The sequence below is a fragment of the Aotus nancymaae genome, unplaced genomic scaffold, assembly GCF_030222135.1.
Source record: "Aotus nancymaae isolate 86718 unplaced genomic scaffold, 86718_ANA_hifiasm-v0.15.2.pri h1tg000161l, whole genome shotgun sequence".
In the NCBI taxonomy this organism is placed as follows: Eukaryota; Metazoa; Chordata; class Mammalia; order Primates; family Aotidae; genus Aotus; species Aotus nancymaae.
This window is the reverse complement of record NW_026988576.1, coordinates 301,690-324,692: the sequence shown is the minus strand read 5'-3', so window position 1 is coordinate 324,692 and position 23,003 is coordinate 301,690. Positions and strand designations below refer to the sequence as shown.

The 23,003-nt window shown below is 36.9% G+C and overlaps 1 protein-coding gene across 1 annotated transcript in view; it reads left to right on the top strand.

Moving 5' to 3' along the window:
- The window catches only part of NALCN (sodium leak channel, non-selective), a gene marked incomplete at its 3' end in the record, with an annotated part of 335,842 nt that overhangs the window by 11,156 nt on the left and 301,683 nt on the right, over nucleotides 1-23,003 (top strand). Inside the window, exons 2-3 of the mRNA XM_064371774.1 lie at nucleotides 7,133-7,279; nucleotides 11,274-11,456. Coding sequence (XP_064227844.1) covers nucleotides 7,133-7,279; nucleotides 11,274-11,456 — 330 coding nt within the window. The remainder of the gene's footprint in view (nucleotides 1-7,132; nucleotides 7,280-11,273; nucleotides 11,457-23,003) is intronic.

Sequence of the window (23,003 nt, the reverse complement as noted above, 5' to 3'; positions counted from 1 at the left end):
GACAGGATCTCACTCTGTCACCCAGGTTGGAGTACAGTAGTATGATCTTGGCTCACTGCAGCCTCAACTTCCCAGGCTCAAGTGATCTTCCCACCTCAGACTCCTGAGTAGCCAGGACTACAGGTGCATGCCACTACTCCCAGCTAATTTTTTGTATTTTTTGTAGAGATGGGTTTTCTCCATGTTGCTCAGGCTGGTCTTGAACTCCTTGACTCAAGCAATCCACCCGCCTCAGCTTTTCTAAATCCTAAAATTACAAGTATGAGCCACCAAACCTGACGTGAAAATGTATGATATTCTTAAACAGAGCCTGGCACCTAATAAGCCCTCAACCAACATTTTTTGTTAGAAGGACTCTGTTTTTGCACGACAGTAAGCGTAATTTGGGTTGAAATCAACCAACGAGCTCACTATTTTACCATGGAAGCTCCCATGTATCCCGAAGCACTTTTTCACAGGCTATATGTGTGTGTGCATGTGTGTGTGAGCTACTGAAGGTTGTTTTCCTTTGGAGAAAACATTCTGAGTGGGAGATAACATTCAGTTTTACGTCAAATTCTGTTTTTAACACTTTCCCTTAAATGATTGTGATGATTGAAATCCCATCAGTCATTGAGCAGCCCCTAAATGGGAGACAGCAGAGTTACTAGATTCTGGTCTGAAAAGTGCTCTGTGCATGTAAGAGGCTGTAGAGGCCATGAGAGGTGACCTCATGGAGGGAGAGGAAGAGTGTGAGAGGGCAGGACACAGATGATCTGGGCTCAGAGAAAGAGGGGAAGTTCAAAAACTCAGGATGCACAGAGAAGACACTCAACTGGGCAGAGGGAGGTGCAGGTATCAGAAGTTATAAGCCTCAAATGTGCCCTGGGAGTTGGGGCTGGTGGAGTGAGCGGGGATGTTGAAGCATGAGGCAGGTGGATGGATGTTGGATAACAGACAATAAGACAAAAATATGGGATTTTTTTTCCTAATTGAAATTATGGCATGAAATTTATATTCATTTGTTCTGAATGGACATGTCTTCTGTCTGAGAGGAAACTTGGCCAACAAAATGGACAGTCTAACTTTACAGAAATAAGGACATCTTGCTGTTCTGGCACCAGGAATAAGAACCTACTTTTGTCTTCAGGTTTTCGTTATGGTGTGCTGAAGTCAAACCGAAGATGTAAATGTGTATATAGGGAAAAGGCAGGAATCTCTTGTTCAAATGTAGATTTTAGTGGTTTGTTGTTTTGAGTTCTGTGGCTGTTGGAACTAAAAAGAGGAACAAATAAAAATATTTGAAATAAGAATTAATAATATAATGCCAACATTTTAAAAAATTGGTAACATCAAATATATTTGTCTTCAAAATATGGGGTAATGCCTTACTCAGATACACATTCAACATTGGGAACCAAATCTGGAAAGCTGTACTTATGTCTGTTCACCTTGTGAGGCCTTGCACATGTACACATGTAAATGAGTTATGGGGCAAGAAGATGTCTGAAGGTGGTGTTTACATATAGTTAGGATTCTCTGTACATGCATATTTACTGACAGAGGAAGATGTTCACAGAATATGGCTAGATTTTTTAAACCTGGTTACAAAACCATGTGTAAGCAGCCATTTTAAAATAAATGTATGCATGGAAAAATACATATGGAAAAGAAAGTCCTAAAAGAGATACAATTCATATCCTCTTGGAGAGTAAGCAACCTAGCTAAAGAAAATTCCAAGACAGACCATAACTGATTACTACTTCATCTGCAGTCCCTCATTCAGTGGCAGACACAATGTATGTGCTCAACAAATTCTTTGCAAAAATGGTTGAGCCTCTAGAAGTTGAATTCCTGGTGGCTTTCATTTTTCTTGCTTATTTTGTTTTTATAGTTTTTCTAATTTTTCTATAACAAACCTGTATTGCTTTTGTCAATGAAAGGTTAATAAAAATAGAATTACTTTCTTCTAACTTAATTTAGAGTTTAAGTATTTGAGGTCTAAGAAAACACCAGTCAGCTCTGCTGGATTTTTGCGTGGATCTTATCATGCCCGACAGCACAGAAACATGTTGGGAATCCACTGTTCAATATTCCTTGCCTAGGGAGTAGTATGGAGCTAGCAGTAAGGTACTGAAGGAATAAGAAAACCACTAGATGGAGGTTGAAGAGAAAGTGCACCACACAAGAGGCTGTCTTTAATTATAATCAGCTCCTCTGCCTTTAAATACACCATGTTGTCTTCCATGTCAGGAACATGAAGGGAAAAGACCAAGTACGTTTTGCTCAATGCTAAATCCACATTACTTAACATAATGGGCAGGATAGTTAAAAAAATCAATACAATTATGCAAACGTAATGAAATGAGAAATTTCTGCTAGCGATGATGGTTGATTTCCCAAAAACACGAAACTCAGAGTTTGAGGTGAAGAGTCCCAGAGATCTTATTGAACATTTTCTTTTCTTAATTTTCTTTTCAAACTATGCTGGGGATACTAAGCAATGAGATAAAAGCCCACCATTAAGTACGTATGTGTGTGACTGTGTCTTGAATAGGGCAGTAGATAAACAATTTCACTTGCACTCCTAAAGACCTCACAGCTTATGTACATAAGTTATCAGAAGTGTAGTTGTTGATATTGATGTATTGAGAACCTTAATAACACCTAATGATTCAAAATAAGTCAGTGACTTCTGTCTTCTTTGTGACTTTTGAGAATAAAATAAATGCTTTGATTTTATACAAGTTGTATGTTTCTCTCCTCACATCTTTATTCCCAAATATTAAGTCTTCCCGTTATAACAAATCACACACGTAGATGAAAAGTCTTCATGAGTTAAGATAGGGAATTAGGAAAGATTGATGTGAGATTGGCGTTGAATAACAAAGAGGACATGGCTGGGATAAAGGATTTGAATTAGTTGAGTAAAGGTTGCAGGATGGTGAATATGATATGTTTAGCCAATATGAGTGCAGCATGTGGTATGAGTGTGAAAGGAAGTGCAGGTAAAAGTGGTGGGACTCAGGGTCCTGGAAACATAAGGTTAAATAAAGTAGGCAGTTGGTAAGCTTCAGGAATGCCTTTGTGTTCAGTGCTGTATACCCAGTACATACCACAGTGCCTGATGCCACAGTGGCTGCATAATATTTGCTCTATGAATGAATGAATGAATGAATGAACGAGTGAGTGAATGAGGAACAAGAAGATACCTCGAGGTTTTCTGGGCTGCAAAAGAGACCTACAGTGTGTTTGGAAGTTGATTTTTTAATATAAAAGAGGGAGCATTTTGAAAGGCATCCCAGACCTGAGGGTCCATGTCCTACCTAGAAAGGAGTCTGGAAAGGGGGATAGGTGAAAAAGGCCATTGTGCATACATGGAATGAACGAGCAAGAAAAGAATCCACTGCTGAGAGTGGGTGCAAGGAGAACCTGCTGGGCTTTCCCACTGCACATGGGGAACCTGAAGAGCTCAGAGCAGTAGGGTCTGGGACATGAGAAGAAGGAGAAGAGCAGAAGGATGCCTGGCTCACGTCACTCTCTCAGGCTGAATCTTCATTCATGATGGTGTCGGCACCATCTTCCTACATCTGCGGGGGAGGCAGCACCGATAGCTCCCTAAATTAGAGATGGTTATGGAAACTGTAAGAACAGGTGATCACTTAGGGGTTAAGTAGAGAGGACAGGCAAGAAGGTCATGCTGTGAACCATAATGTGGAAGATAGGAGAAGATTCAAAAAACTTTAATACTGAACCCAAGAGAGCTGCAAGGGAAAGAAATGACCCATCGTGTTGCAAGCATGTTGCAGTGAAAGAAAATGGGATATTTTAATTTTAATATGGTGAAGAGGGGGTTGAAATGAACTAGGGAAAGTTATGCCAATAGAAATAAAATTGCCATCACAGAATACAAAAACTGGATCTTAACCATTTAAAAGAGCATTGAACATTTCCTGAGTTGCCATAAGCTGTTTCTGAGTAAAAGATTTATCGATGGACACATTGTAACTGTGCAGCCTCTCTCCTGATACTGAACTATTTAAATGCCAACTACTTTTAATAAATGTGGAAAACCTGTGGAAAGCCGCGTTTTTCAAACTTTGTGTACTGTCTTATGAAGGACACTTCGGTAAACAGAAAAAAGAGATATTGGCTTATAAAAACATAATAGTGATAAGGCTAAGATACACAGAAGCAATTTCCTATCAAAATAATTAGCTTACCTAGGATACTTAAATATCCCTACTGGCTTTCATCAGAGGAATAATAGGTCTGTTGTATGTAGTTATATTGATTCAACATGAATGAAGGCATAAAACAGTATTTCTGTTTGTAAAGGAAAATTATTACAATCAACCACCTCAAATTAATTTTGAATTCCTCATGTGTTTGTAACTTACATTCATCTTACTACTTAAATGCTTTATATAATATTTAATAATATTAAATCAGTACAATTTCTAGTCATCTAGGAGCTACTTGTTGAGTTTTTATGTATGTGTAGATTAGCCAGGTATCTTTGGAGCTTAGATCATTTATTGGGCACTGTTTGATTTAGTGGCACCTGGGAGTAGGTAAAGTGAAGGTGAATGTGAGTGACATTCACCTAATGTCTTTCAGTTATAATTACACTGTTTTGGTCAGATATGAACAAAGTGGGAATTTTTAAAAAACAATAATTCTGGACGTGTAGTTTTCTAGATAAATCCATAATCAAAAATCTATTTTGTTTTAGATGACATATTGATAACAAAAGTGCATGGAATTCATATGTCCCTTTCTCCACTGCTCAGCGAAAGAGGTATTGTAGTCAGATCTATAAAAATCCTTACATAATCTTTGAACTACATGGTGAAACCACTTTTTTCCTTGCTCCTTTGTACTGTGTCATCTTGAAGGATTTCTAAAAGTCCAAAGATACCCAGTTTTTGGATGGACAGGAGACTGTCATTGAAGAGGCATTTCAAATTGAGGCCACCAGATTTCCTTCCCTACTACCAGTAAATCAGAGAAAAAAATACTTTAAATATTCTGCATATATTTACATGGGATATCAAAGAGTCCCAAATTCCAATTATATAAAATAAATTAATTAGTGCAGCCTACTGCAAAGTCAATATTCAAACTCAATATTCAGGGCAATAAAAGCCTGAAAATACTTAACATGTCTTAAATGCAGTTAGCTTGTTTTCTTCTGGGAGTAGGAGGTATATTAGTCTGTTTTCACACTTCTATAAAGAAATATGTGAGACTGGGTAATTTATAAAGGAAAGAGGTTCAATTGACTCCATTTTGCTTCACTGGGGAGGCCTCAGGAAACTTACAATCATGGTGGAAGGGGAAGCAGACACTTTCTTCACAAGGTGGCAGCAGAGAGGAGAGAGGAAGAGTGTGCAAAGGAGGAACTGTCAAACACTTATAAAACCATCAGATCTTGTGAGAACTCACTATCATGAGAAAAGCATGGGGGAAACCACCCCTGTAATCCAATGCCTCCCTCTACACCTGGGGATTGTGGGGATTATGATTTAAGATTGAATTTGGGTGGGGACACAGCCAAACCGTATCAGGAGGGTTAGGCAGAGGTACCTGCCCAGGTAGATAAAGGAGCACATAGTGATGGATGTAGGCACTCAATACAGGCAATCAGATTCTGAGCTGCTGTGTTCTGAGTTTCTGTGTTTTATTCTCTTTTGTAGTAAAAACTGCAACTGCACGCACACACACCCACACATGCGCGCACGCGCACACACACACACACACACACTGCAAACATGTTCTTGTTTTTCTTGTACTCTGGTGAGGACTAAGTGGCACCCATTGTCCTTGATTAAATTTCTTTCTCTGGATCCATGGAGCACCAGATAGGAGAGCCAGTGAACCAGCCTGGTGTTAAAACTGCAGTGCTACATTTTCCTGACTCGGCACAGCTGTTCACTGCCTGAAGCGCTCTTTTTCTCTGTTACCTGCCTTGAAAAATTCTCCTGATAGTCCTCAGCTTCAGCATAGTCAAGTCTAAACCCCTTATGCTTTGTAGTCAAACAGAGCTTATTTTAAATTTCAAGTTTGCTTGGATGGCCTTGGTCAAGTTATTAACTGCCTTGAGGCTGACTTTAGTCATGCATGTGTAAGAAGATGAGATTAATTTTTTTTTGGTCAGGGCTGTTGTAAAGATCAAATAAAATATCATTGCTAATTGTTCCAAACATAGTATATATTCATAGTCATTAGTTTCTTGCCTCCTTTTAAGATTCAATCCAGGTGTTAATCAAATGGGCAGTCTCACAGTGGACTCAGGGGTCGTCAGGTACCACCTGCCTTTCTAACAACTCTTCTCACATTGTATTGCACTTATTTGCTGTTTGTGTCCTGAGGGCTGACATATAATAGGCCCCCTCAAGTGACTGCTGACTTGTGTAAGGCAGTATCAATGGCCATGGGGAGGTGACATCTGTCACAAAATGTAGATGTTTCAGAATTGTGGAAATGTAAGCAGTAAGCAGGCATCTCATCTCCCACCTCAATGTAATTTGATGAATAACTTACTTCAGAGTAGCTGGAAGAATGTAGATAATCACTGCATTCATAAAAGAAAAAAGTCTCCATTTACAGGCAGTTCTTCCCCTATTCTTTCTGGCCTCCCTCCTCTCTGGGGAGGACAAAATTGAGATATCAACTTGGGACTATTGTTGGAAGTAAGAGATGTCTGTGAATGTCATATTAATTTAACACTGGGGAAAATCATGGGGAAGATCTGTGCATTTGGTCTGGATTAGTCAGCAGTGATCTAGCACAGAGCTCCTCTATGTGGAGTCAGCTTTAGGTATATGAGCATATATCTAAAAAGATTTTCCTAATAGTATGTCTGTCCTAAGAAGTAAAACTATTTTACTCTAGCTATTCTAGATCACTAGTCTCTAAACTGCTTATGAAGTACATAAAATAATCTATTGCGTTGGGAGAAAAATATTAAGCTTCTATTGGTGTTAATTTTATCTCATCCTTTTAAAGTTTCTATTTTCATGTGTTTATTATACACTATGGAGTAGAACGCATGTATGGCTTACAAATACACAGATATATGTGGGGAGCTCAATCTTTTGATGTGGGCAAAGATGGTTTCGATGACAAATACAATTTTTCCTTTTCCCAGACTGTGGTTTTGTGCTTGCTCACCAAAGCTAACCTCAGCATGCTCAAAAGGAAGCAGAGCTCCAGGGTGGAAGCCCAGCCAGTCACTGACTTTGGTCCTGATGAATCTCTGTCAGACAACGCTGACATCCTCTGGATTAACAAACCAGTAAGTTTTTTCTTCAAATATGGAGAAGCACATGTGAATGTAAGAGAAATTTGATTGACAAATTCAAATATCCTGTATCTTTGGCTTCAAAATGTCTGAGCTGCTGTAGAATATGGATGAGTTTCAGAGTCTGGAGGTAGAGAACAATCCAATGAAATAGAGAGATGCTGCTATGAGTTACTCACATAGGAAGATGCTCTGAGTGGTCCAATCCCATCACTTCCCCTTCCCACACTGTGTACCCTATCCTCAGAGTCATGTGGTGTAGTGATGATGCCACTTCCCAGGCTCATCCAAAGCTGGAGTCCAAAATGAGCAACCTGTTCTTAATGAACTTCCTTTACTTGTTATCAACACACCTGAATCCATGCGACAACAGGCACATGTTTGGAATTAAAGGTCTCCTTCTGATTTGCAAGTTTTGAGCAAAAGGTCAATGAGATAATGGATGGCATCTCTGAAGAACTTTGTCACCTTCACTGTCTAATTAAGTTGATGAGGATTTGAAAGGAAGAACTGCTCGGCCAGGTACCACTGTATGCCAGAGAGCATAGCAACCAGAGTTAAGCCAGACAGGCATGCATGGAATGTCAGCTCTGCAAAACCAAGCAGGATCAATTTCTTCCTCATCTCGTGGTTGATGCTGAAGAAACAAAAGGAAATGACCTGTTGCCTATTGCAGTGCTTGTCTTTCCTTTAACCATGATACACACAGGATCTGCTTGGACTCTTTGCTGTCCTTCCCAGTCTGTCTTCTCTAATCCGCCTTCCAGATTACTTCCCCAGCCTGCTTACGTTTCTTTCTATATTTCCTTTTTCCCTTCCTTCCTTCCTTCCTTCCTTCCTTCCTTTCTTCTTTTCTTTCTTTCCTTCCTTTCTTCCTTTCTTTCTTTCCTTCTTTCTTTCAACGGAATCTCACTCTGTCACCCAGGCTGGAGTGCAATGGCAAGGTTGCTCACATCAAGGTTACTCACTGCAACCTCTGCCTTGCGAGTTCAAGTGATTCTCCTGCCTCAGCCTCCTGGGACTAGAGATGTTTGTCACCACACCCAGCTAATTTTTGTATTTTTAGTAGAAATAGGGTTTCACTATGTTGGCCGGCCTGGTCTTGAACTCCTGACCTTGTGATCCACCTGCCTCCCCCTCCCAAAGTGTTGGGATTACAGGCAGAGCCACCGCACTCGACCTTCTTTCCATATTTCTATTTTTATTCATATGACCCTTCTGCTTTATAATCATGGAACCATCCTATTACCTTCATTGCAAATTAAAATATGTTAGTATGACATTCCTGGTTCTTTTCTTTCCGGACCTAGCCTGTCCAGCAACTGCTCCTTTCCTGTGTCAGCACACTGTCCACTCCAGCCCCATCAGCAGCCTCCCACTCCTCCAGGATCTCTGGCTTATTCACAATGGTTTCCTTTGCTTGCACTGCTCCCTGGCCCCAGTGACCCTTTCCCAGCTCCTCTGATGAGTCAAATTCTCCTGATCCATTAGGACTGGCTGAGATGTCACCCCTGGCGTCCTCCTCTGAAAGGCTTATTTCTGCCACAGACAGAATGAACCTCTCTTCTCTTTCCACTTAGATTGTTTTATATTTGTATATAAATATGTTACCTTTAAATCACTTTATATTGTACATACGTCATATATTATGTGTATATTTATATTATATACATTGTAGATTGTGTGTATATTTATATAATATACATATATTTATGGATATATTGCCTTATGTATATATACATATTATATATACATACCTATAAGCATATAACATGTTATATGTATATCATATATATACCCATTATACTCACACATATATATATGTATTAACATATGCACATTACATATATAAATGTTATATGTGTATAACATATATACATGTTACATGTACATATACATATGTATTGTATGTATACGTATATATGTATATATACACACACATAACATGTATATGTATATGCAATATGTATATATGTTATATACATGAGACAGTACATCCATAAATATATGTATATTATGTCTTATCTATAACATGTTTTATAGTGTTATATAATATAACATGTTCTTGCCTCTTGTAGAGCTTGCCTTTCCCCTAACCATGTTACATGCAGAATCTGCATGGACTCTTTGCCGTTCTTCCCAGTCTGTCTTTCTCTGATCTGCCCTCCAGACTACATGCATTTATGTGTATGTGTACATACACATGTTTTTTATATATACATGTTTATATATATATATAATACATTCATGGATGTTTTACTTCTTGGACTGCAAAATAGGAACCAGAAGTGTGTTGCTTCCATATTTTGTTCTCCGCGCCCAGCATTCTGACACATAGTAGGCCTTCATTCACACTTAGAGAATTGAATAAAATAGAGAATGAAGCTCCCCGATCTTTTTCCTAGTGTCCACCTTATTAAAGAGCTTTCTAAGAACTTATGAAGAAGGTAGTATCAAAGATGTAGCCTTGGAGACACTTGCTAAAATTATTAATAGATAATTAAAATTATGTCTTCAAACTCAAAACAGGTTTGTTGTTGAAGAACCTATATTTGGAAGCTCTTTTGCGTAATTAGATTCTTTATGTTGAAAGTCCAGAAGGGGCTAAATTCACACACTGATGTTTATTGAAGTGCTTCCAAATTGCATGAAAAATATATCAACACTTAAAGTCAATTGAATCATCAGTGGCTTATATGGTATGAATTAGCAGCATTATATCTTCATGTAAATATTATAACTGCCAGATAAATATTATAACCCACTCATCAGCTGCAAGTGTCTGAGTCTCCTGAAAGTTCTGACAGTCTTTTCTATTTTTCATCTTCAGGGCTTGCTAGTATACATAGCTGCAGAATCCATCTACTATAAAACTAAACTTTTTTTCAGATAGTATAATGTTAAATAATTATCATGATTTCATATATGTCTAAGATAGTCAATAAAAACATATTTGGATTATGTTTAAGAACTGTGTACTAATTGATTGACTGGTAATAGTAATTGTGTGGATTTAGCATCGAGACACAGTTAAGTATTTTTTTCCTTAGATATTAGTTTTCTTTTTTTTTCTTTATAAGCAATCTAGAGATGAGATATTAGTTTTCATAATAAGATATTGAGTATAAGTGATTGTATATCTTGTGTATCTATTCATGTGAACACACACATACTTATCTTTAATTCTTTCTTCTTATTTTGGGGTTAAAGAAAATCTTCAGACAGCGGACTTGCCTCTAGGATTGCACAGAAAGTCATTTTGTGGAATTCTGAAAGATGTCTGGTCTAAATTTGTATAAAATATACTCTCCAAAATGAAGAAAAAGTCTATTATTTTTTAAATATAGAAAGAGACCAGATTTTTAAAAAAAATTCTTTGTATTTTTATATAAAGAAATTATATATAAGATGCAAATAGAAAGGAAATTCTAAATATGGGATGTGTTATACATCAATTCATTTAAAAATCATTTCTGATCTACTACAATAGCCCCTTTGTGCTAGATATTAGGGAAGTTACAGTAAATATGGTATGGCCTCTAATTCTAGGTACTTATAGTAAAAAAATGAATAAAAGTAATAGCACATCAGGTTCGTATGTGGCTAAATTACAAACACGTATTTTAATTGAACTAGAATCTTCCTATATTGTAGTCTGATGCCCAGAAAGTTATCAGATGTTTGGGGGAGGCTGATCAGGTTCCATCTAGACTTTGGCTCTTTAGAACTCATGACCACAGAAATAACTCCACCTTTCTGTCTTAGTGTGTTTATGTGGAAAATAGATTCTTTGAGAATTAAATGATATAAAAACATGTGAAAATACTTTTAGAACATTATATGCACTTAGATGTTAGTTTTCTTCTTCACCTCCATATTAGTGAACTATTTTAACCTCAGTATTATGTTTTCCAGTTAGTACGTTTTATAATACAAGTTTGAGATATCGGTTATGGTGCCATGTAATAACTCTGGACCGTCGTTGCAGTGGGTTCACTCTTTGCTGCGCATCTGTGCTATCATCAGCGTCATTTCTGTTTGTATGAACACGCCAGTGACCTTCGAGCACTATCCTCCACTTCAGTATGTGACCTTCACTTTGGATACGTTATTGATGTTTCTCTACACGGCAGAGATGATAGCAAAAATGCACATCCGGGGCATTGTCAAGGTGAGCATTTCCATGTCATTTAAACTAAGAACCTAAAAGCATCGAAAACCTTAATCCATTTAATCATATTTTCATGTTCATTTCAGTAAAACTAAACACCATTTTATCTTATTCATATTGAAGTCTTTTTTAAAAAGCCATAACTCTGGAGATTGGGAGAAATTGTTGCATGAGACTATTTTAAAAGTTAAATATACGGCACAAAGTCTTGAACTATCTGGGAAGAAACAAGATGGTTTGACTAATAACTATGTGAAGTCCAGAGTATGGTTATTCATGCCACCTAGGGCTGAGCCCACGACCTGGCGCAGGGTCTGGCCCAGAGAAACATTTGTTAATATTTGTGGACTTATGGAATGCAGAATCAGAGTCACATGATAGAGTTAGAGCGTGATGATATCACAGCAGATGTCAATTACTTGAGGTGTTTTGAAGATACAAAAGGACAAAAGAAAGGACATGATATGGAAACAATTTCTCGGATGGAAAGGAAAATAATGTGTCGTGTGAAATTACCACCAAGTGGAAATAAAATAAATATAAAATTTTTGAAAGGGAAAAGAAAAGAAAGAATATTTCTTTCACTGGATATCTCTTCCTTCTGTAGCACTAATATTTACATAGGTTAAAAATATGTAGATGACACTGTCCCTAGAGTATTTAAAACTGTACTATTTGGGAAATAGTATAGCAGTGCAGATTTTAGGGTTTGACAAATGACAGACGACTCAGATCCCAGTTATTTCATTTACTGGTTATATCAGCATCTCAAGTTAGCTAATTTTGGTGGGAAAGTGTTTTATTTTGTGCAAGGATTTTGAGAATCTACTGAGACAATGTATAACACATAATTATTGGTCAATTTCATTGCTTCCCTTTTTTAATTTTAATTTTTTTTATTTTCTATTTATTTATTTGTTTTTTTTTTTGAGACGGAGTTTCGCTCTTGTTACCCAGGCTGGAGTGCAATGGCGCAATCTCGGCTCACCGCAACCTCCGCCTCCTGGGTTCAGGCAATTCTCCTGCCTCAGCCTCCTGAGTAGCTGGGATTACAGGCACGCGCCACCGTGCCCAGCTAATTTTTTGTCTTTTTAGTAGAGACGGGGTTTCACCATGTTGACCAGGATGGTCTCGATCTCTTGACCTCGTAATCCACCCGCCTCGGCCTCCCAAAGTGCTTCCCTTTTATAATAATTTATTGTGTGCCAATCTTGAAAGACAGAGATCACAGTCAATGCATTACTGGGTTTATGTTTAACTTTTTATTGTGGACTTTAAAAAAATTACCCCAACTGTATTACAGTTGTAATGTGAATCCCTGTAACTAAACATCAGCAATTATCAGTATTTAGCTAATTCTGTTTCATTTCAAGGCAAATCTGAGACACCAAGTCATTTCAGAAATAACTCCTTTTGTATTGGTGACTGATAAAATTTTCTTTTTTTTATATAACCACCACACCATTATCATATATAATGATATTTTGTATATGACAAAATACTTGTAACAAAACTTAACAATAATTCCTTAATTTAGGCTAATACCCTCAATCCACGTTCATATTTCCTGAAGTGTCACAAATTTTTTTATAGTTGGTTTCTTCAAATCAAGACTCTGAAAAGGTTTATATAGTATATTTGATTGTTATCTTTCTTAAGTCCCCTTTAAGTCTCTGTAAGTCCATTAAGTTTCAGCTTTTCATATCCTGCAAAAAATTTTTCTATGTCATTGATCCATTGGGAGACATGCGTCTTTTGTCTTGTGGAAGATTCTACATTGGAGATTTGACTGATTGTGTCCAGATGGTGCCCTTTACTAGTTCCTGTGTACTCCATATCCTCTGAACTGCTTTGTATTTTGACCAGCAATGCACACAGGTGCTTCTTTCCCACATGGTTACCACAAAACATGTCAGACTGCTGGATATTTGCCAGTCTGAAGGTGGGAAATGGTCATCCACTGTAGTTTTAATTTGCATTTCCCTTTTGAGAGTGAGGTTAAATGGGATTTTATGTATCAAGAGCCGTTTTTAAGTTTTTCATTCAAATTTTGGCCATTCTGTGTGTGTTAGAAGTACCAGCTCTTTGTGATATAAGTTGCAATTATTTTTCCCAGTTTGCCATTGTCACTGGCTTTGTATGTGGTTATTTGTTCCACATATAATTCTTATCCAAATCATGGACAATCTTTCCTTTTTCTGCATTTTGTGTCATACGTGAGTGTTTTGTAGGTTTCCTCATATAGATTTTGCACATTCTTGGTAATATTTATGCTTTGGTATTTTATTTAATCATTTTATTATCTGTATGAGATCTTAACTTCTATTATATACTCTAACTTCTTCTTTTAAATGAAGGCTGTTGGTCTCTATACATTAATATTATATACTGCCACTTTACTAAATATACTAGATTCTTGTATTAGTCATAATAGTTTTCTTGCTAATTTTTTTGATGCTTCCATGTCATCATATCATATGCAAATAAAGAAAGATTTGTCTTTTTCTTTCTAATTTTTATGCCCCAAATTGCTTTTACTAACTTAAAGTAAAATAAATGGATTGACTAACATTGCTGGTAAAATTTTAAATACTAGAGGCAGTGAACATTTTTGGTTTTTGGTTTATCTAGAACATCTCTAGTGTTTCTTCATTAACTAGTTTGAGAAGTCGGGATTTGAAGTATGTATACATTATGAGATTAAATGAATAAATATTAATTTCAAATTTTGAGAGTTGTATCATGACTAGCTTTTTAATTTGTCAAATGATTATTTTTGATTTGTCAAATTACTATTTTTTCCTTAGTTCTTGTAATAGAAGAGATTTTTAAATATTGAGTTATCCTTACATTCCTATAAAGAAAAAACCCAGCTGAGTCAACATACATTTTTATTCTATTTTAACGTGCTGTTTTATTGTATGTTATTATTTTCCTTGTTTTAAATTTTGTCTAATCTTTGTTAGGTTTTGATATCAGATTTTTCATGTGTATGGGCAGCGGGCATGTGTACATGCTATAAAACAGTCTGAGCACTCTTAGAATTGTTTTCACTTTAAAAGTTTGGTATCAATCCCCTGTGAAACCATCTGGTCCTTTGCCTTTTTGTGGGGCTTCCTTTGCAGTATTTCCTATTTATTCTATGAAAACTGCTGTTTTATATTTAGTTTTATTTTTATGTGTTCATTTTTTAGTAGAGACAAGATCTTGTTCTGTCAGCCTGACTGAAGTGCAGTAGTGTGGTCATAGCTCACTGTAGCATCCAACTCTTGGGCTAAATAGATCCTCCTACCTCATTCTCCCATGTAGCTGCGACCACAGATGTGTGCCACCATGCGTGGCTGATTTTTAAAACATTTTTAGAGAGAGGGTCTTGCTACATTGCCCCAGCTGGTCTCCAACTCCTGGGCTCAAGCAATCCTTCCACCTCGGCCTCCCAAAGTGCTGGGATTACAGGTGTGAGTCACAGTGCTCTGTCAAAATTGTCTGTTTTGGACTTGATTGGTCTATTGGGGTCTATTTGGTAAAGTATATTTTCTTAGCAAATTATTCTCTATTTTGCCTCATTATTTGGTAACATAGATTTGTGTAAATAGCTTTTATTTCCTCTGTTTGATTAATATTTTCTCCTAATTTTGTATTTTTTTTTTATTTCTATTACAGTCTTATTGTTGTTAGGTTGGCTAGCAGCATTTTTGTTTGTTTTGTTTTGTTCCATTTTGTTTTAGGTTAGCCAATTGGTTTACTCATCTCCTTGATTTTTTTTGAAAAAGAATCAGCTTAATTAATTCAACACTTAATTTTTGCTTTTATATTTACTAGTTTCTTTCTTTGCTTTATTTGGTTTACTTCATTGGTCTGTTTCTAACCTTTTGAAGGTGTTTGTCTCACATTTTCATTTCTTGAGAGTCTTAAATCTGCTACTTCCTTGCCTTGTGGTTAAAATGTCAACCAGAAGGGTAATGTTAACCAGCAGCATAAAATGTTGCTGCTGAGAATGCTTGTTCCTTCTAAGTGACTTGATCTTTTCTCCTGAATACGGAAAGAGACCTCCCCTTTATTGTTAAAGTCAGTAGCTCACTTTAAGTTCTGGGGTACATGTGCGGATCATGCAGGACTGTTACATAGGTATACACATACCATGGTGGTTAGCTGCATCCATACCCCTATCATCTGCATTAGGTATTTCTCCTAATGTTATCCCTCTGCAATCCCCCCTTCCCCCGCTATCCCTCCCCTAAGCCCCCACCCCCAACATGCCTCAGTGTGTGATGTTCCTCTCTCTGTGTCCATATGTTCTCATTGTTCAACATCCACTTATGAGCGAGAACATGCAGTGTTTTCTTTTCTGTTCTTGTGTCAGTTTGCTGAGAATGATGGTTTCTAGACTCATCCATGTCCCTGCAAAGGACATGATCCCATCCTTTTTTTATGGCTACATAGTATTCTATGGTGTATATGTGCCACATTTTCTTTATCCAGTCTATCATTGATGGGCATTTGGGTTGGTTCCAGGTCTTTGCTATTGTAAACAGTGCCACAATGAACATACGTGTGCATGTGTCTTTATAATAGAACGATTTATAACCCTCTGGGTGTATACCCACTAATGGGATTGCTGGGTCAAATGGTATTTCTATTTCTAGATTCTTGAGGAAGATCCACACTGTCTTCCACAATAGTTGAACTAATTTACACTCCCACCAACAGTGTAAAAGTGTTCCTATTTCTCCACATCCTCTCCAGCATCTGTTGTCTCCAGATTTTTTAATGATCGCCATTCTAACTGGTGTGAGATGGTATCTCAGTGTGGTTTTGATTTGCATTTCTCTAATGACCAGTGATGAGCATTTTTTTCATATGTTTGTTGGCTGCATAAATGTCTTCTTTTGAAAAGTGTCTGTTCATATCCTTTATCCACTTTTTGATGGGGTTGTTTACCATGTGCAGAAAGCTGAAACTGGACCCCTTCCTTACACCTTATACAAAAATTAACTCCCAAACTATTAAAGATTTAAACATAAGACCTAACACCACAAAAACCCTGGAAGAAAACCTAGGCAATACCATTTAGGACATAGACATAGGCAAGGACTTCATGACTAAAACACCAAAAGCAATGGCAACAAAAGCCAAAATAGACAAATGGGATCTAATTAAACTCAAGAGCTTTTGCACAGCGAAAGAAGCTATCATTAGAGCGAACTAGCAACCAACAGAATGGGAAAAAATTTTTGCAATCTACCCATCTGACAAAGGGCTAATATCCAGAATCTACAAAGAACTTAAACAAATTTACAAGAAAAAAACAGAATGTATGTTATCTTTTGCTGACAGCTATGGACCTATTTTGCCAGGTTCATCATGTGATATTTATTTTATTTCATTGTTCTTCAGGATTCCTTGTGTATTCTAATTACACCAGGATCTATGTTTTTGTCTTTCATTTCCTTTGTTTTCATGTGTTTCCTTCTGCTTTTATCTTTTCTACATTTTATTTCCGTTGCTTCACCTCCTCCAACGCTGTCCCTTCAGTCCTGTGTCCCCTGTACTTCACTCCTCTTTCTCAAATGCTTTTTTATCCCTTCCCAGTTTTTTTTTCTTTTCAGTCTCCTAACATTTAGATTTCATTTCTATGCTTTCTTATTTCTAGTTTTGTGATGCTTTTGGGCTTCTATTGTTTAAATTTCTTTTGGTCATGTTGTCATACAGTCTTATCTGCCTTGAGTGTTTATTTTCTATTTATACATTTATGTATTATTTTATTTTATTGTTATTTTATTACTTTTTGAGACAGAGCCTTTCTCTGTCACCAGACTGGAGTGCAGTGGTGCAATCTCGGCTCATTGCAGCATCCGCCTCCCAAGTTCAAGTGATTCTCCTGCCTCAGTCTCCCGGGTAGCTGGAACTACAAACGCCCACCACCACGCCCAGCTAATTTTTGTATTTTCAGTAAAGATGAGGTTTTACCAAGTTGGCCAGGCTGGTCTCAAAATCCTGACCTCAGGTGATCCACCCGCCTCAGCCTCCCAAAGTGCTGGGATTACAGGTGTGAGCCACCACACCTGGTCTATGTATTATTTTATTCATCTTAATCTATAATATTTTTACAAGGGCTTGATCATGCATCCTTTCCTTAGTTGTTTTTCTTGTTCACATGAAGTGGGAGTTTCTCCTGCACACTCAGTAGAGCAGCCTCCATATACTGTCAGTAGGAGGGGTCCCTCCACTGCTGTTATCCTGATGGGTACACATAGAGATTTTTGTGTACCGACCAGCCCATTCTGAGCTCCACTTCCTCTGGACTAATATTTCTTACCCACTGGCCCCAGGGTGCCTGCCCTACCCAATTTCTATTCTAAACCTGGGGCAGTGGTCTGGAAAGTGCTTTTGTTGGGTGTGCTTAAGAGTTTCGAATGTTCCATTGCCTCTGATCATTCTGCAGTTCCTTGGGGACATTGGTAGTTGTTTGTTTTTGTTTTATATTCACCTGTAACTTGCAGCCTGCCAGTTTACATTTCTACAAATTTTGCCCTTTATTTCAAGGTTCACCTTCTGAGATATCTGCTCAGCCTTCCACATGTATTTATTAGTGATTTGGAGGTTGTGGAATTCTACTGGTTTATGGAAGGAGTGGGCATCCTCCATGGCTTCAATGAACAGATTTCAGGATGATTCCAAAATTGTTTGTCTCTTCCACAGTGTGGCTAGGCCAGTTTTTATAAGCACTAGGTTTACATAAGCATAGGTTCAGAAAACCAGGACCTGTCTCAGGAGGTCATCTTGGGAGAAAGTTGGTCTTGGGAGATTGCTAACGTCTCTTCTATGCAGTTGTAACTGTACTCCGTGGATGTTCCCCAGCCCTAGCTCAAGTTCTGTGATTCACTAGAGGGCTGGGAATGGCCCTCTCACTTGTGTGTAATGGTTATCTGGGCCATGCCAACCTTTGCATTGAAAGATCTGAATATTCTGGCTGAAGCATTTTGTGGTTGAAATTGACATGTGTTGACTTCCTTAAAGTTCCATTTGAATGAAACAAATGAGTGACATTTTCCTAGAAAAAAACTTGTATTTCTTGTTATTAAATAAATTAAGATTTAGATTTCATATCACTAAAATGATAGTAGGCACCCTGCTAATTGTCACAATCTAATGATAAAAAGCACAGAGGCATACTTAATACATAAATTATATATTCATTCCAAGTGAACAGAGCAGTGAGAGAACAGAAGTTTTAATAATTTAAATGATAGAAGTTGAAGCAATAGTTAAAAGAGAAAAAAATGATTTAGGACCAAATTGTTTTCAAAATGCTGTAAATTAGCCATTTCTAGTATTTTCACATCTCCATCAACATTTGGGTGATTAGCTATTTTCTACAACCAAAAATATTTTCTTATTTTCATTCCTGAAGAAGTAAAATTTAAATGAAAGTCAAATATGGCTTTTCTGGTTTTCATTCAGAAATAATTGGATCAAATACAACTGTAATGCAGATTTTAGTAATATTGCACTGTTAACATTATCTCAAAGTAGTCAGCTCAACTTCATAGCTCAGTAAAACTGGTATTTTATGTTTAAATGTTGGCTAACGTTTTAGTTAAATATAGTTAAATATGAAGTCTGTTTATACTGAACCAAGATTTAAGTGTACTAACTCATTGAATTTTTACCATCATGGCCTCTATTATTGTTAGAGGTAATAATTATATCAGTAACTACTGTCATTTTCATCATATTAAATACAAGCCACAGCTTTATTGTTTTTGAACTATATAATTCTTCAAACATGCATGTCATAACAGACACAGCTCAAAGAATATATTGGACTTGATATTATGTTCTTATATTCAAAACTTAAACATTTAATTAGACTTTATTTTACAAAATGTCCTTTGTCACATTAAATGTGTTGCTAACTTACATTTTATTAGCTTTGCATTTTTGCATTTGTAAATTTGTTTTGCTTGTACAGTTACATGAGATATTTGTGCATATTGTAAGTATTTAATTTACATCATAATAAAAACGCATCAGTCACATCGAGGCTCTATGATACCTTTTAGAGAAACTCTTTCTTACGTTGTTGAAGTTTGAGTTACTGTGCTTTCTTCAACCTTATCAAAATTTTTGAAACGTTTGCTAAGCACCTGTCTGCCAAAAACCTTATCGTTTTTCATACTTTTTCTACCTTAATACCTTTGCCAGTAGCGCTGCAGTTATCTCTCAATTATTTGCTCTCTTCACCCAGAGTCATTTGCAAACATGTGCTGTATTTCCTCACTAACATTTAAGCTTGTGTTGCTTCATATATAAATGGGAACATTATGAATATACATGTTCTATTTTAATCTTCAGTTTACACTTTTCATAATAAGTTTGCACATTTGGAACAGAGTTGTGCAAATATGAAATGATTAATATTCACTGATTTACAACTAAAATATTTCTAAGGAATAGTAAAATTTAGTTATTGCGTGAGCAGTACCTGTTAGCCATGTGCTCTGGGTGGAAGAGTGTGTGTGAGTTGATGTACACATACACCAGTAATTTGGAGAATGCCAACCTGTATTTTTGAAAGTGTTTTCCATGCATAAAACTATATTAGTTTATAATAAAATATTTATAGAAGCAAACAAATGCATTTTTGCCCAGCTGTCATGCACAGTTCTTTAAAATTATACCTAGCTGATTTGGGCAATGTTATGGAATACCTAAGAGTCAGACCTAATGGTTAAGATAGTGTTATCCAATGATGCCTAGTTTATAAAATTATACACAACAAACCAAACTCAGAAACTTTATTTTTCAAAACAAGTGTCAAAGCTGTGGTTTCCTAGCATTGCCTATAATTTTATTGACCTAGTGATTTGCCAAATGTATTAAAATATGTATAAAGATAAATATAAAATATTTAAGATATAAGGGTAATATAAGAGAGAGTTATATTCTTCAACCCAAGTACAGTTTCCAAGTTTTCTTTTAATCATCCAGAAACCATTTATTGATGCTTAAAATGAGCTCGCCTCCGCTCTTGGAGAAGGGAATCAGACAACACCAAGCAGAGCCCCTGTCATCAGAGAAAGCCTCGTTCGCTTTGTGGAACAGACTTAGCACCTACAAGCACTCTTCGTTTTCAACATCCAATATATTTCTGAAAACATGCTGGATAGCATATTTTCAGAAAACAGGCACTTCCATTTCATTAATTTAAATGGGAAAACTAATAATGTATTAAAAGAGCTCCAACCAATTTCTCCAAATATCACTAAATCACCCTTAATACCTATGTAAGTCTACCTGCATATTTCTACAAAATAAAAAGCACTTAAAACACCCCTTACTCAATTATTTGTTCTAATCAAACCATAATGGATGTTTTGCATGTGCCCAATAATAACAGGAACTTGCTGTTATTAAGTAAATTTTTTAAAAATACATTAAAGTACCATCCACCATATTTTATTGAATTGTTGATATCATCAATTGTAAAAAAAAAAAAAAAAAAGGCATCACTTCACAGATTCACAGGTATTTAAGAAATAATAAAGGCTTTGAATTATATTTTGACTGTAAGATGTAAGATTGTAGTTGCTGAATCAATTAGAAGATGCATCCTGAATCCGGAAATGTTCAACTGTGTTGGAGCAGGGTAGAATGTGTTTTAGAATTGTTGAAATGTGATAAAATGGACCTGGGTTGGTAAACTCGACTTTTGGATCTCGTGAAAGGCTAACCTTCAAGGCAAAGGTAGGGAAAAGGAAGGTAGCGATGCACTAGCATTAAATAGTTAAGTAGGTAAACAGTGCTGGTAGAAGATTTGACCCAAAAGGGGAACAACAGAGCTATACCTGCATCGCACACTCTACCTTTGGCAGGACTCAGGGACAACTTTAATGTCTCCACTGGCACACGTGCAAATTCATTATGGTGGTTCTTCTAGTTTCATCGTGATTCAGGGGCAGACATTTTTTGCAGATACGAATAGCAAATATTGGTACAGTGAGAATCTACATAGAGAGGGACTTTCATTGTTTTATGAAAGGGCTTTAATAGTGGTCTGTAAAAGCTACAGGGGAGGCAGGCACAAAAAAAGAAAGGACCAAAGCTGTCTGCCTGGGGATATCAGAGAAGTCCTGAAGAAAGAGGAACATGAAACGATGCCTTGAAGGATGAGTAAGTGTGGTCTGTGGCAGGGGTGATGGGAAATAGAAGTAAGGAATTTCATGGAGAGAGGAAAGGAAGATGTTGAGACACATCTGCGTGGAACAGCGCGGTACATGCCGAGCTCAGAGTAGTCAGAAGTAGCAGATGGGCTGTGCACAGGAGGCAGCTGGAGAGGAGTTTGTGAAGCCAGACCTGGCTGCATGGCAGGCCCTGCATGGAGTTCTGAGTTTGTTCTGTGGTCAGTAAAGATGCGTGGTGGATTTTACTCTGAGAGTTACAATCTGATTTGTGTTCAAGTAGTTCACTTTGGAGGTACCATGCTGGATGCACAGCTGGAGAGAGAAACTGAAGTAGAAATTTCTTCTGGCAAGGAATGTCTTTAACTATTTTTGTTGAAGGAATGCATTTGTTTTAAGGATTTCCCGTCTTTTATAATATTCCCCAAGCTTGAAGGTGTCTGCCAATCAATTCCCATTCCCCAGCAACTATCTTCTAATTGCCTCCCTGATTCATCTTCCTAGAAGCATTCTCACTCACCAAATCCCTAGAGGTGAAAAGAAACCATGTGGATAATATATGTCTGTGTTGTTGCAGAGCACCTCATGTATAGCAGACGGTGAATTCTTCAGACCATTCTCAGTTGTCTATTTCACATCTGGCAATAGACACAAGCAAAAGTAGCACATATCCTTTAAGCACTGTTGAAGTAATATATAATAATGCTAAGACATAGTGACAGATGGGCTCTGGAAACTTGGGACAATAAATCCTGTGCTCATGAAACTATACCAGTGCATATCATTTTGTCACTGCAAAATATATTTCTATAAATGTGTTTCCTTTTTCTTCTGGTTAAATACTTGCATGATATGTTGTTACTTTCTTATGCCTTATAATTGATTGGCAGTCTTCAAGTGTTTACCTTTATAAAAATAGACACATACAGCTTTTGAAGCACTCATGTCCTCAGCCACCAGAATGCTGATTTCTGCCCATAGCTCAAGCACTCTTTGCTCTCCATTTCTTGTTGATGAAACAAACAAATTAAAACCTTTTCTTCATATTGAAGGTGTTAAAATATCTGAGTGCCATTGGACATTCATGTGTGTTAGGTTCTGGTTGCATATTTTAGAAGCGGGTTGCAAATATTATAACTTGAGCCTTAACACAGTAGAATTTTAAAGGATCTGGACATGCTTATAAGTGGAATCAAAGCAACTTTGACCACTATGGCTAGGGCTTCTGAAGATAATTTGATAAATGTGCCAGATACAAAACATAATCCAAGATTGTATTTCAAAGTGTCAGATTTCAAAGACTGTATTCTACTTATCTAAAAGTATTATAAACTTATTGTGCCTTGGTGATTATTGATAATGA